We start from the raw sequence: 15,754 nt of genomic DNA on the forward strand, positions 1-15,754 counted from the left end.
ACCTTGCCAGGTCTTTGTTGTTTCAACCTAAATCTTAAGCAGAATAAACGATCTGAATTTGCAACAGGAATAACTTTCAATGTCACCTACTTTACTTTTTATAAGCCTACTCACGTGTATTTCGCCCACGATTTTAAAATTTCCTTTGTAAACTCTCGGTGGCGCTTAGGGAGAGGTTGTATATTAAATTATTAAATTGAAATTCCGCGCCTCGCTCTCCCCAGACGAATGTTGAATCCAAATCGAGTTTATACTTGTCGATACTATACATATTAATTGCATCGTGTCTTAACAATAAAGACTTTGTTATCGAGAATAATCATTTAATCGTTTGAGGAAATACCGATTAGTGATTGTGAATTGACTGGCAAATTACAGCAGAATTAATAGTTGATTCATTTGGATTCGGACAACGGAAAACTGTTCATTGCGACTTTAAGATTGTCAATCTCTAATCGGACACCAAACGTGAAGACCTGTAAAATATACCACTCTTTATGTTAATTACGAGGTTTACCACTTGTTTTGCCTTCATCAAGGAATGATTCGCGCTATGCATCTGACCGCCAGGCGCTCCACTGGAGATGCCCTAGATGCAAAAATGTGCGCTCTGAAAATATTTTACCAGCAACACCAGACCATCCATCCGCCTGAGTTTTATTTGCGTCTCATCATAAATATTTTTGCAGATGTTTATTTATCTATTTTCATCTTTCAGAACGGTGATTTTATTGGATAAAAAAACGAATCTCGAGTGCTGCGTTCTTTGGAAGGCAACGATGAGGAACTGTCGTGAGTTTAATATGCTAATCAACTGTAGCTGCTGCTGCCGTTGGCCATCGGAAAAGTCGAAATCGTCGTCGATCATTTGCGGGCAGCCCTAGACCTATTCCGCAGGCGGAACCAAAGTGCACCAAATGCGAGAAGAGCCACATATGCAGACAAGAAGGCAACGTTTGCATAAATCATGATAAAGTGAAAACAAAAGAATACCATTTAGAAGCGTGTGTAGAAAGTAGTAAAAGTTTATCAGAGCGAAGAGCGAAGGGAGTCGAGTGATTAGTTATCGTTTAATGGTCGAAGTGGGTGTGCAAAAAGCGAGATATAAATAGAGAATACGAAGCAGGAAGCGCGATAAGTGGATTTTGCAACCGGGAAAATGTGGTCAATTAGTGGCCTATTGGTGGCCTTCTTGGGCGCGTGCTGTCTGCTGGCGGCCACTGCCCGTGGAAAGCTAGGTCGGGACGATGTGGATATCGAGGAGTGGCGAAGGGATGATGATTTATTCGGCTATCAACAGGACGGCGAGAACTATCATCCAACCGAATCGGATGAAACACGGATTGCGCAGCCTCTGCGCCATCGCAACGGTCGAATGCGGATTGGACAGTTTCGCCGAGCTGGACATCGGGCGCGGCATTCCAAAAATGGTGAGTTTTGTTTTTCATACTCCTATCCCGGCCTCAGAGTTCGGAAGCTGTGAAATTATGACGGTCGTAAAATTTTAAGGGCTCATTCGGTTATTAATTTCGAAGATAAGTTGCGCCAGCTATCGTGCGTTCAATATTGTTGTTTTTATGGATCATTTGCATAACGATCAAGGTCGGCCGTGTCGGAGTGCTTTCCGTCGTAATTCGTCGTGATTCTGGAATTTGTGGCACTGTGTTTATTGCGATGGACTCGAGTGCTAATGAAGCCACAAATCGATCGAAAATGATTGTCTCCTGGCAGGTGAATGTAGTAATGGCAAGGGAAATGGGTGTTCAGGAATATATTAAATATTGATAAGTTCGCCAGGGTTGCCTTTTTATGTAGGTTGAATATTTTTCAGTATTTGTAAGTGAAATATAACAGAAAAAGATACTTGTCTATTTTGTCCATTTTGTCCAACTTCCAACACGGCTTGACTATGAAATACATGAAATACACACGGGAACGCTATTTTCACTCATGATATTAATTTTAAATGCGACGTAAATGATTGTGCTTATATTTAGCTAACTACTGCTTCCATGTGAAAATACTATTTTAAGTGATTTTTTTTTATCAATTAATAACAGTTGTTTCTCGAATGGTCACTGAGTGTGAGTTTAACATCAGATAATATAATGTATTTGGGTGCTATTTTTACTCATTCACCTTCATAGAAACAAACCAATTGTCATTATTCAACTACAGTAATCGTTCGCTAACTGGTCCTGGTTTAACTGGTCTGCTGTTTAACTGGGCGAACGTTAACTGGTCTTTGGACCAGTGAAAAAGCAGAATTTCGTAAACAATCTACGCCATATTCAAATGGAAGATTTGCTGTGAGGGGCATTCGAATGTAATTTAAAATGTTATGAGAATAGACATTATTTTCGCACGACAAAAACATTGATGAAACTACAGAAAAATAATTTTCTCAAATCATATGTCATACCTGTTATCGCACTCAATGCGAAACATCCATTGGAATCCTCCGAAATTTATCCAATTACAGGAACAATGCGAATCAAACAATTCATTGAAGTTTCCCTCGATTTTATTTGACGTTTAACATGCCGGACCAGTTAAAACGCGAATGTCGATAAGTGGTCTTCCCTTTTCGCCCAGTTAGTGAATGTTTACTGTATTAAAGAAGATTATTTCTGAGCTCACAGTGCACAGGAGATGTATTTAAGTGGAAATTTGTATTTAGAGCTCGACAGTTATTCTCTAGACAAAAACTATCTTCATCAAAGTTGTTACATATGATAGAGCACTTATTTTTTTGTTATCAAAAATAGGGTGACTAAAATTTCCGATGAAATAACAAATCTAACTTTCTTTCCTTTATAGATAGGGGTAAACATAGTTGGACAATGTTGTATCCCCAGTTATTCCAAGCAATTTTGTAGAACAAATTTTTTTTTTCTATCTCTTAAAATAACCGGTATAGCGTTTTTTCTCTAAGTTGAGTTAGGGTGACCATGAAAAAAAACAGGTTTTTTTTGCTCTACTTCAAAACTGTCTTCAAACGACTTTTAGAGCTAACTACGACTAATATTTTGCGTTGCATAACATATTTTTTTTATTGACGGCATATAAAAGATCATATTTCATTCTACATAATGTAAGATTTTCAAAACCATGCTATTTTTTATATTTGAGTAAATTAGCGAAAACCCATAAATAACTTTTGGTAGGGTTTAGATATTTACAAGTTCTGCATCGCAAAATGTTGGTCTTGATAAGCTCTAAAAGTTGTGCGAAGACAATTATACTGTAGAATTTGAAATTAAAAAATTAGAGCAAAAAACCCGTTTTTGATGGTCACCCTAATGCAACATAGATAGGAAGCGCTTTCAATTTTAATTGACTCTAATACTAAAAATAACATGGTTTTGAAAATCTCATGTTATGTAGAGTGAAATATGCTTTTTCAAATGCAGCCATTAAACATTGTTTATATTTGCCCCAGAGAGAGTGACAAACAAATGAAGAGAGCGTATTTTTGGGAAGATATATCAATAACTTTCAGTAGACAAGTTATGCACCGCAAAATGTTTATATTAGTAAGCTCTGAAAGTCTTTGTAGCATTTGAAATATGAAAGTTAGAGCGAAAAAAAACAGTTTCGCAGTCTCATGGTGACCCTAACGCAAATTAGAAAAAAAATTATAGGAGGTTGTGTCCAAGATACGACCGCATTGTTGACGTAGAACTACGCTGTTATTTTATATAAGTCGCTTGTTTATACCTTCGGATATTATTCTATAATGCTGTGAAATTTTAGAAACAACTGCTTAGTAGAATAATCTCTGAAATGATTTTTGACGTAGAACTACGTCTTTCATTAAGGGTACCAAATTAGAAAACAGGTCACGATTTTATGAAATAAAGTTAACGTTAATTACTATTTTTGTCGCGAACAAATTTAGACGATTTATATACTAAACAATTCGGAAATTCCCCAAGATTTGTTTTTTATGCTATATACGAGGGTCACTATTTATATTTCGGGAATAGGAACAAAAAAAATAGTTAAGCTGCGAATATATTTTTATTGTTTTTCAAAATACTCGCCACGATGATCGATACACTTTGCGCTTAAACCAATTTTCAAAGCATTTATTCCAATCGACACGAGCCTTTTTTTTAGCGATTGTCAAATTATGTGGGATCCAACGTGAACATAATTTTCGCACAACTAAGTGTTCATGTAAAATCGCATATATGCTGGTGGAACTAATGCTTAGGGATGCCTCAATCTCACAATAGGTTACATGACGATCTTGCTTAATTATTTCGTGCACAGCATCGATGTTTTCTGGCACTACAGTCGATTTTGGACGACCTTCACGAAACTCGTCGGACAGCGAACTGCGACCACGATTGAATTCACTATACCAGCGATACACAGTGGTTTTTGATGGAGCTTCATCGCCAAAAGTCAAATTAAGTTGATTGACGCACTCTTGTTGTGATAATCCACGTCGAAAGTCGTAAAAAATCATCGCACGAAAATGTTCACGATTCAGTTCAATTTTTTTGCCGAGACCAAACTTTCAACTAAATATAAAATGAACAAATAGCGTCCGTATGACAAAATGTTCTGAGTACGTATATCGTCAAAAATGTCAAACTTTACGATGGATCCGTCAGATGGACTCACATGACATCAGTGTTGCCAATTCCCGAAATATAAATAGTGACCCTCGTATTACAATCTTCTGTTGTGTAAACGGTTTGAATTGAAGGAAACTAGAAGCATCTCCATTTTTCCATACATTTCTTCTGCTCATTTGTGAGCTTCCCTACCCATGCCGTCAATAACGAGCAACTTATCGGCGATCAACGAACGGGAATGAATAGTGATGTCTAAATTTTTCATTTATTCGACTATCGATTAATCTTTGGGGCATTTTTCAATATTCGATTCATTCGAATAATTGTCTTTCAATATTCGATTAATCGAACGAGTATTTATTTCTTGAAATAATCACGTATCACGTTGTCATTCTTGTCGCGTGGTCTATCGGGTTGTCGATGTTAGATGGTTTGATAAAAAATGTTGGATAACAAAAATTATATAGCCTAATTCTTAGTCTAAAAATGCATTAACCTTGAGAAAGATTCCTCCTTTCATTAATTGCGATTACAGTGACAATTATTCGATGTATTCATATTTTGATTTCAAATTATTCGATACAAAATTAATCGGTTATAACTTCAGATATTCGATTATTTGAATTAATCGAACGATTAACCGACGTCTCTAGGAATGATTTAAAGTCTCCGTGAACAAAGAAAAGAGGAAGAAGCATAACGAACGAGAATATTTGCATAGAGCATAAATATTGGATCTCGCTGAGGCGAATTTTCAGTATCGTGCTAGACGCGAAGCAATGAACATCGCTTGTTCTTCCTTATTTTGCCTTCGTTTCGGATCGTGCTGTTATCAAATTACTTACTCGCTGATGTCTCTGGCATTGCAATCATTAAGTCAAACTGACGCCATTCCATTAAGGTTCTGAACTACACAATTGTGTGGGGAATCATCAAACTAGGCTATCATCGGCTCACCAACAAGTTAATTGGTCAAAAATTTTGTGTGTGAATTGATTCCGCATGACAGCAGCAAAACTATCTCCACCAAGGATGACAGTTAAGCTAATCGATACTGGAAATAATAATAGAAAGGGCTTCTGCTGAGAAGAGCGCAAAGCGGAGATAAGTGTGTGTGTGTAAAACAATATCCGAAGTTATTAACAAGCGACTTGAACTAAATAACAGGGTAATTCTACGTCAACAAAGTGGTCGTGTCTTGGACACAACCTGCTATAATTTTTTTCATTGTAGAATCAGTTGACGATAATTGATTGATGATTCATTCTTGCCCTCGTAAAACAATCGTATGTCGCAATTTATTTCATGTCAATGCATTGAAAATTTACCTCGAAGGCTATTCCGGTGGCCTTTTTTGAAATTGACATAGACTCGGCTACAGTCGATTATATACATGTTGCACCAGCACCATTATTCCATATCTCATAACTACATCAATACATCTTTGGCACCGCATGTAAACAACAACAATGACAACACTTGCATGTATCAAATATCATGCTACATGTTATTTAGTATTGCCTCAAAGGAATCGCACCTCTAGATATCGTTCGTACAAACTAAGCGTAAACCAAGCGCCAAACAAGCGTTCACCATAGCATGCATACAGAGCCATACATTGGTGGCTTGAAACTACTAGCAATATAAACATTTCTCATCATTTTGCGCTATTCTCAAAAGAAACGCTTCTGTGAATATTACTGGCCTCGAAAAGAGTTGCATTACTTTCTCATGCTCGAGGGAAGCGCAGCTGTCACCTTTGGGGGGGAAGTTTTGCTACTGGCAAGCAAAACCTAATCACATACAAAATTCCAGAACATTTACTTTCTTGATGACTAAACAAGAGAAATAAACTCTTTTTGTTAATAACAACCTCGAAAACAGTAGCAATGGTTCATTATGATCAATATTAGATTTGGACGATGCCAGTCAGCGCTCTAGTTGAAGTATCCAGTGAATAGAGAACAGACACTCTGTTCAGGTTAGAGGCCAATAACTTGTTCGATACTGGTACAAGTAACTTGAAAAGATTGTCTGTTCTCTGTTCACTGGATACTTCAACTAGAGCGCTGACTGGCATCGTCTAAATCAGCCTTAACTTATAACATTCCAGTAAGACATTCAAGATGCTTGGTATTCCCAAATAATTTTTTGGTGCACAACCTTAACGTCTGCTTCGCCATAACGTCAGTTTCATGCATTGATGCATTCTCAAAGGCACCAACGAAGCCCTTATGAAGACGGAAAATAAACAATGTTAACTGCTTGGAAAAAGACTGAATTATGCCACAAAGCTTGTACTCTGCTGTAACACCCATCGATGCGAATTCGCTGATGAGTTTGTCAAGAGCGACCGTCTTCACCACCAGCGGGGGGAGCTTGATTTTGGTTGCTGCCTGGGCGTTTGCATTTTCGACCGACGCGCCGAAATCGCCTACTTCGCTGTTGTTCGGTGCGGTGTCACATTCGCGAAGGCTCGGTTCAGTGCGAGCGCTTTTCACTGCACCAACATCGCGTGCATCATTAGATGACGCTTACCTCTAAATTTTATTGCCCCTGGCAATGCGTTCGTTTTTTGCAGGGCTCGAACCTGCCTTCCTCTTCTTCTTGCTCATAACACACTACGCGAAGCGTCCAATTTATGACGCGGAAAGAAGAACACACGATACGAATAACGCGAAAAACGAACAGAAAAATCAAACGACGATTTCCAAGTTGGATTACCACTGGTGGGGTCCAATCTTAGATCGAAGCGCAGCGAAAGCAAAGTGAACTTGATTACTCAACAGTCCGATGCCGAATGAAAGTTTGCCTCAGCGAGATCCACTGTTTATACTCTAGGCAAGTATTCCCCTTCATTCTTCTTTTTTTCCTTTGTTCACGGAGACTTTAAATCCTACGATTTCCCCTCCTTTGGTCGTCGATAAGTTGCTCGTTATTGATAGCTCTGTTCGGGAAAGTACTCAAATGGACAGAACAAATGTATGGGAAAATAGAAACACTTAAAGTTTTCATGAATTTTAACCATTTACTAACCAGGGGATTATAATGTATGGCACAAATCTTACGGAATTACCGATTCGTTTAGTATGCAAATCGCCAAAATCCGTTCGCGGCAAAAATAGTTATTAACGTTAACTTTATTTCTTAAAAACGTGACCTGTTTTCTGATTTGATACCCTTAATGAAAGACGTAGTTCTACGTCAAAAGCGCTATATCTGTTATTTCAAGAGATATTGGGTTGGGGAAAAAGAAATGTCGTATATTGTCCACCAAGCAAGAAATCCTCCATATTTTACGTTTTTACTACCTGCGAGGTAAAACTGCAACGAAGGCGACCGAATTCGTGTAGTTAATGGACCCGATACTGTAACGATTCGCACAGCACAGCGTTGGTTTGATCGATTTCGTTCTGGAACTGGATATAGACCATAAAACCGTTTGGAACCATTTGCAGAAGATTGGATTCCAAAAAAAAAGCTGGATGTATGGGTGCCACACGAGTTGACGCAAAAAATCTTTTAGACCGAATCAACGCATGCGATGCACTGCTGAAACGGAACGAACTCGACCCATTTTTGAAGAAGATGGTGACTGGTGATGAAAAGTGGATCACGTACGACAACCTAAAGCGAAAAAAATCGTGGTCGAAGCGCGGTGAGCCGGCCCAAACCATCGCCAAGCCCGGCCAGGAAGGTTTTGCTATAAGTTTGGTAGGATTGGAACGGAATCATCCACTCTGAGCTGCTTAACTATGGCCAGACCCTCAACTCGGTTCTCTACTGTGAGCAGCTTGACCGTTTGGAGCAGGCGATTGACCAGAAGCGGCCAGAAATGATCAATAGGAATGGTGTTGTTTTCCACCAGGATAACGCTCGGCCTCACACATCTTTGATAACTCGCCAGAAGCTACGGGAGCTCGGATGGGGTATCCTATTGCACCCACCGTATAGTCCAGACCTGGCTCCAAGTAATTATCATCTCTTCCGGTCCATGCAAAACGCTCTTGGTGATACTAAGTTGGCCTCAAAAGAGGCTTGCGAAAACTGGCTGTCTGAGTTTTTTTTTGCAAATAAGGGGGGGGGGGTATAATGAGGTTGCCTTCTAAATGGCAACAAGTTTGCGAACAAAACGGCGCATATTTGACTTAAATTGGATAATTTTAAGTATGTTAAATAAAGCGTCAAATTTCGATAAGAAATACGACATTTCTTTTTCCCCAACCCTATATAACAAAACTTTCTTCTATTTCTACTTCTACTGTATCTCAAATAATTGAGGCTACAATATTGTTGAATTATATTTTCCTCTATCTATAAAGATAAGAAACTCATATTATATTTTTTATTTAATTGACAATTTTGGTCACCCTATTTATGGTAACACAAAATTGAGCACTCTATTAGTGGTGATGAAGCAACTGATCGACTATAGAGTCGACTTCAAAGTAGTTACTTCAGAGTGATTAATTCCGCTCTAACGGGTGTTAAATAAAAAATGAGAATTTTTTCAATCACATAAAAAAAAAATTTTTTTTCATCGATTTCAGTATTTTTTATTAATAACATAATGTATTTTCTTCAAAAAAATGTCAGTGAATGTTTGAGTAAGGGCCGTGGTCTGCTGTTCGACGCAACTTTGTCGCGATGCTCTCACAAGAACGTTGTACGGCACTTACGTCCATTTTCCGGATACAATTCCGGATTCTTGTAGTCAGTTGCTTCGTGTCCTTGGCCCTCCAATTGTTTTTATACACTAGGGCACTGAGTGAGCCAAAGAAATCCTCTATTGGGCGGCACTGGGGCAAGTTTGTTGGGTTACGTTCTTTCGGCACGAACGGTATCTTTTTCTCCTCAAGATACGCCAGCGTCTTCTTGGCGTAATGGGAAGACGCCTTGTCCGGCCAGAAGACGTACTTCCCATCCGCGTGATGCTCGTTCAGGAACGGTAGCAGAATTTTATCGAGGCACTCTTCTCGATAGATTTGTTGGTTGATTGCCAGACCGCTCGGCTTAAACCAAGGCTTTGAAATGCCCCGGTCGGAAATGGCGATGTACAACATAACATTTTTCTCAAACTTGTGTTTGAACTTGTATTCCTCTTCAGGCGGTGTGGATGACTTGTCGCTGGAGTAGTAATTATCATTTCCTGGAATATGCGTTTTGGACAGCGGAAAATTTCGTCGTCCAGAACGAAAGACGTCCCGCGGTATTTTTTGGTCATCCACCGACACTGTGATTTAACCGTCTCAATCTGCTCCTCTGTGTACTCCGGCGACCTCGTCTTCTTCCTGCAGACGATTCTTTCCATCTTGAGGGTCCGATGGATCAATACGTGGGAGCAGCCATATCAAAAAGCTTCTTTAACGATGTCTTCCTCTGCTTCGTAATTATCGTCACCGGACGACCACTTCCGACCTTCCGCTCTACGTTCAGGGAACCCAGGATACGATATACCGTACTGAAAGGTATATTTTCGTCCTTAAAATGTGCCACAGTGAACTTTTTTCCTTGCTGGAAATGCGTTTCGTAGAACCGTACAATGCGTTCGCGGAGTACGTGCTGTTTCGACGCCATCTTTGCTTTGACTAAATTCAAACTAGCACAACCAAACACGCCTACTGTTTCTAGGGAGCCTAAAGAGCAATTTTCTTGGAGAAAGAAAATTTTACGCTCTTTATTTGAGTTACTGAAAGGTATTGAAAAAATTCTCATTTTTTATTTAACACCCGTTATATGGCGGCTCGAAATGGTTACGTGGAAGTAGTCGAACATTCGGCCGCACTACTCGATATAGTCAATAACATAGACGGTGATGGACGGACTCCGCTTCATTTTGCCACTGAATTTGGTCATATCGACACAGCTGAAATATTAATGAAAAAGCGTGCCAACGTAAATCCCTAGGGGCACGGACGGGTACTTGACGTAGGAATGTGATTGTTAGTGGTAGTTACATTTGAATTGATTTTTTTATTGTTCTGAAATCTGTAATTTTTACTCTCTTGATACATCAAATGGAGGTCCTGGAAAAATAGTTTCTTATATTGATTGACACTATTTGATTTTTTATTTCGATGCTCAAAAACGTACAAAATACCATTATAGCCATCACCACCCTTTTCTTCTATTTTTTTTTAATTATGTAGAAGAGGACAAAGAGTCATCATTTATCAGTGCATTTTTGAACAAAAGTCTAAATTGATTAGATCTACATAGATAAGTCTAATAAATCAATAACTACAGAAAGATAGTATGGATAAAAATAGCATTTTATCCTACGTTGCGACGTTGTCCGGAATATTGTTTGTAGTTCTGTTTATTTATAGAGAAGGGAATGGAGAACAGACAGGTGAGTTCACGGAAGTGAAGCATGCAAAATAATAACATAATTACTTCTAAGTAAGACATATATGGGAAACATAATATTATGAGCGCGACTACTTAAGCTATCATGATCTGACATATGTAGCCTCTACATCAGCAGCCGCAGCCGGTTGAATTCTTTAATTGCTTTCCTCACATTACCAAACAACATTGTCGATATCATAATATCCTGGACCACAATTGAGGGTCTTAGAATGAAAGGGGTGTAAGTGATTTCATCGATTTCTCTTCATCGACTCTCTCTTTTGGTCATAACTTAGCTGCAAACTCATTCCATGCTGTATTTGACAATGTGGAAAGTAGGTTAGAATCTCATCTATCGGATTCTATAGCAAACTCAAATTGGAATGTTTTTGCAGTTGAGTTATTAACCAAAGAAAATTTTGACGAAGAGAAATCGATCAAGTCACTTAAACCCGTTTCATTCTAAGCCCCTCAAATACAGAAATTGTTAGTAGCAGGATCTACACGATAAAACGTGAATTGAACACGAATTGATTGGACAATATACAATACAACAGCTGATAAATGCCTATTATAGGCAATTGGAGAATAATTCATAATATGCATCGATTCACATTGTGAGCTAACGCCCGAATGTAGGCAAAAAGAGTTCTAAAGTTCTGAAGTCGTTTGATCTTTTTTTTTATTGAGATCTGATCTAATGTTTCTATGACTGAAAAATAATTTCTGATATTTCATCAATCGAGTACTTTTCATCGCTGCAATTAAAATGACCTTACTGTTTGATCCTCCAAAGTGCACTCAATTATCACTGCATTCATCAAACGAATCTCAAGAATTTGTGGCAGCAATTTCCAACATTACAGCAACCGAGAAGAAACCACATTTACTAGGTGCGGCCGATGTTGATTGATGAACCCCGTCGATGCTGAAACGATACATATTATCTGGTGCGAAAGTGTGCTGCAAGATTATGCTGTTGTGACGGAGTTCCTAAACATAGTATTTTCTGTATTGTATGGCAAGCGGTAGGAGGTTTGCTCACATTTTTTTGCGGTAGCATTGCTGTCTACGAGGAACCGCGCTGCTGCTTTGGGTAATAAAAACATCCGGTTTGAAATAGTTTGGCACCGAGGAAACGTCAATTTTTATGCTTCATAGCATCATACTATTCTGATCGTCTGACTCGAAGAATGGCATATCTTTTGCAACAACATAGCCACATAAACGCGTCCCAGCTTCATTTCCGTCTGCCTCGATGGTTTTCAATTTTCCTCCGCACAAAAAAAAAATATATCCATTCACGTGTCCGTCCAACTCCAGTGCACGCACATTTATGCTCTCGATGTTACGATCGGCTTTATGGTTCTAAATATATTACCTCCTGACCGCGCAGTTTCGTGGTTCCATGATCACGGTGTGGAACGGAGCGGCTCGTGTGTGAGCGATAGTTTTTCAATGTAGGACTATGTGTAGCTTTAGGTTCGCGGGACACGATTGAATGATGATCTTCAAGATACGATACATGATGGAATGTTTTTTTTCGGTTGACAGTTTGACTAAATTAGGTTACGTATTGAAAATCGTTTCGTGTTGGCGATTTTATGCTTTTAAGTATGAAAGCTTTTGAGACTACAATGGAACTTATGAGACCACGGGTATTTATAAGGTTGAATTTTTCAAACGTGTAGATTTTTAAAAAACATTGTAATACTGATTGTATGTTGAAAAAAATAGAAAATTGTTCCCAGGACTAAATCAACTTCGTGCCTGAAACATTTCTTTTTTTGCCAAGACTTTTTCAACACTGAAATGTATAGGAAACTTACTGAGAAGCAGTCACAAAAACCGTACTATTGTTCCATTATTTCATTTATTTTATATTGCATCATCAAACCTTCGCGTGTAAGGAGGTTCGAGCGTATGTGGCATTTAGTGGATATGCCTCAAAATATACATATCTATTTTCTCATCAGGCGCATTCGAACTATCGCACTCGTAGGAGCGAAATGATGAATCTCGTTGAGCTTGTTGAAATAACACATGCATTGTTACCCAATGCCTTAGGTTAATAATTTTAACCTTTCTAGAGCGTAATAATATTGTGTGATTAGTTTCAGGGACGTACCCAGTAAACATCGGTCGTATCGGATTAACGAAACGAAAACTACATTGCACAATAAGTACTCGAACCTAATCCAACTTCACCAATAAACATGGAAGCTACCGCAACCTCCCATCACTGGAAAGAAATAGACCCAACGATTTCTATCATTTTCCCCTCATCAATATTTGATGCATGTACAATCGAACCTCTCCCCAGCATCGGAGTGCCCTTCGGATTCTTTTCTCATCAGATTGCCATAAATGAACCGTCGATGTCCGCCGCGCCGTTCAACGCAAATAATGGGCTAATTGAAAATGATACAGCCCAGCCAAATCGATTGCGGTTCCACACGTTGTGGGCTCATTAATTCCGCGCCGGTGTCGAACGGGTCCAGCGCCGTAAATGAAGGGGCCGTTTCGAGCGCAACAGGTGAGAGATCGTAGCCACGAATGGGCAAAAATGTTAGCAAATTGATAAACGTGCCCACCGAAACAAGCAAGTGGTTACGCGAAGATTGAAAAATGATTAAAGATTACATGGCACCAGATACCGTGGCTGCTGCTTCCCTGGCGATTCGAGGAGAAAAAACGCACCGTGCGAATACAGAACGGACGGGTTCATAAATTTTTGGATAACATAAAAAAGTTCTTTGGTGACCGGTGCATGTTGGGCCGGGTTGAGTAGAAAGTCCACCGTCAGCTCAGAGGACCACCGAAAACATGGGTCGGTCCTCCAGAAACGCACACACGCTTTCAATAATCATTTAGTTGCTGTTTGCTCAACGTACATAAATCTTATTGACTGTTTATATTTAATTATAGGATGGAGGACGCATTTCGGAATTAACGACTCATGCGGAAACGTATCTGCAAATGCATGCATGACGGAAAAAAGTAGTTTGATAATGAATATGGGTCAAGAACGTCGAAGTTAATATGGCCAATTAACACTAAATCTACCGCTACTGGTAAAATCGATAGTTTTTTTTATACATCTTTCAACGTTTTCATATCGCTAGGAGTCTTTTTCATCTAAACTGGACAGTTTGGACTGTTCTTGCGGGAGATGATGAATTCACTTCGTACTATTAAAATATATTTTCATAATTTGTCGAAATATCACCTGTAGAACCGAAACTATGCATAATGAAGTTACAATTGAAGTTCAAATTATGTGAATTTCAATTGTAGTCCACAGCACTTGACTTAATTTTCCCCGGGGTTCTGTTGACTTATAATTTCTTTATGTCGAATACCGAACAACGGGTGTTTCATAAGTAACGAGTCAAAAATCATGTCACGTTTTCCGCTAAACGCGCGGGCATTGTTTGTGCTGAGTGCTTTTTTCCATGGCTCAAAAACTGCTTTGAAAGCAATCTATTAAAATCACAAAAATCTATAAATTTGGTGAAATAAATATGCTTAAAAGTCCATCGAACTCAGAATTAGTCAGCGGTTGATGAATTTCTTTGGATGGCCGTGAAAGCATTATAAATATTGTGCTCGCCCTAGCCATCCTAAGTTTCTGTTTTGCTACCGTGTTGAACGGACGTGCGAAAGTTTTCGCCTCAGAATGCATTCTCCGAATATGCGCGAAGTAAGCATAGTGCAGAGCCTGCACTGGCTAGCAAAAGCAAAGCAGAAGAAAAATATGAAATAGGACGTTCCGCGTCGGTTTTCATACCATTATGTGGAGATTGGTTGTGTATGATTGGATCACACGTATGAATTGTTGATTTTATGTGTTATAAAATAGAGGATGGTGGTAGGGGAACAAATACAGCAATTCCAAATGAAATCGTCCTAAAAATGCAGATTTTAAAAACTTGTATTTTTGATTCCAATGAAAGTGTGTATTCCGTTTGGGTTAAAGGAAATATGAGTTTTTCACAGCAATTGGGAATTTTTTGACTCAAGCGTAACTTTTGAAAAGGGCGTATCGATTTTAGTAAGAGAAACCTTTGATAATTCATATCTCAAAAACTATGAGTCGTACCGAAATAGTGTCTTAGAAAGAGTTATAGAGTATTGATGGTTGTATATTAAAAAAATGTACACTGAGAAGAAAAATTAGTACTCTGTTTTTTATTTACAAAATAAAAATTCCATTTGCAATATCCAAAACACATATTTTTTAATTTTTTTAATTTTTTTTTCATACAAAGTAGAAGTCATGCAGAAAATAAAAAAAAAATGGGCCCAAGATGGTAAAACTATTTTTGACTACTTTGTACTTTGTACTTTCTACTACTACATCGAATTATTAGGAATTTTCGAAACTTCGAATTTTTGTATGTTAACAATCATTTTTAGCCACAAATTATGAATCCTGATGTGATTTAAAACAAAAAAGGTTAGCATCAATCTCCTCCTAAATGTAGCCATTCTCGAAATATTTAAAAAAATATTTCTAATTTATTGTCTTTTTTATAGTAAATAATCCCTTTTAATATGTTTGTCGTGTTATACCGTCATGTTCATGAAATTTTATGAATTTGCTTATAATTTCCAACAACTTTTCCAAATACATCATCATGGTTCATTTTTTGACTCAAGCGTAACTTTTGAAAAGGACGTATCGATTTGAGTAAGAGAAATCGTTGATAATTTATGTCTAAAAAAATATGAGTAGTACCGAAATAGTGTGTTACAAAGAGTTTAGAGTATTGTTGGCTTAATTTGAAAAAAATATACACTGAGAAGAAAAA

General features: G+C 38.3%; 1 protein-coding gene across 5 annotated transcripts in view; it reads left to right on the forward strand.

Annotated features, from left to right (window-relative positions):
• The window catches only part of LOC129774960 (laminin subunit alpha-1), a 427,736-nt gene that overhangs the window by 34,693 nt on the left and 377,289 nt on the right, over window positions 1-15,754 (forward strand). For all 5 annotated transcript variants that reach the window (XM_055779076.1, XM_055779077.1, XM_055779078.1 and 2 more), the window contains one exon: window positions 719-1,430. In XM_055779076.1, the coding sequence (XP_055635051.1) occupies window positions 1,160-1,430 (271 nt within the window). In that variant the 5' untranslated portion in view covers window positions 719-1,159. The remainder of the gene's footprint in view (window positions 1-718; window positions 1,431-15,754) is intronic.

Source organism: Toxorhynchites rutilus, chromosome 3 (assembly GCF_029784135.1).
Source record: "Toxorhynchites rutilus septentrionalis strain SRP chromosome 3, ASM2978413v1, whole genome shotgun sequence".
Classification (NCBI taxonomy): domain Eukaryota; kingdom Metazoa; phylum Arthropoda; class Insecta; order Diptera; family Culicidae; genus Toxorhynchites; species Toxorhynchites rutilus.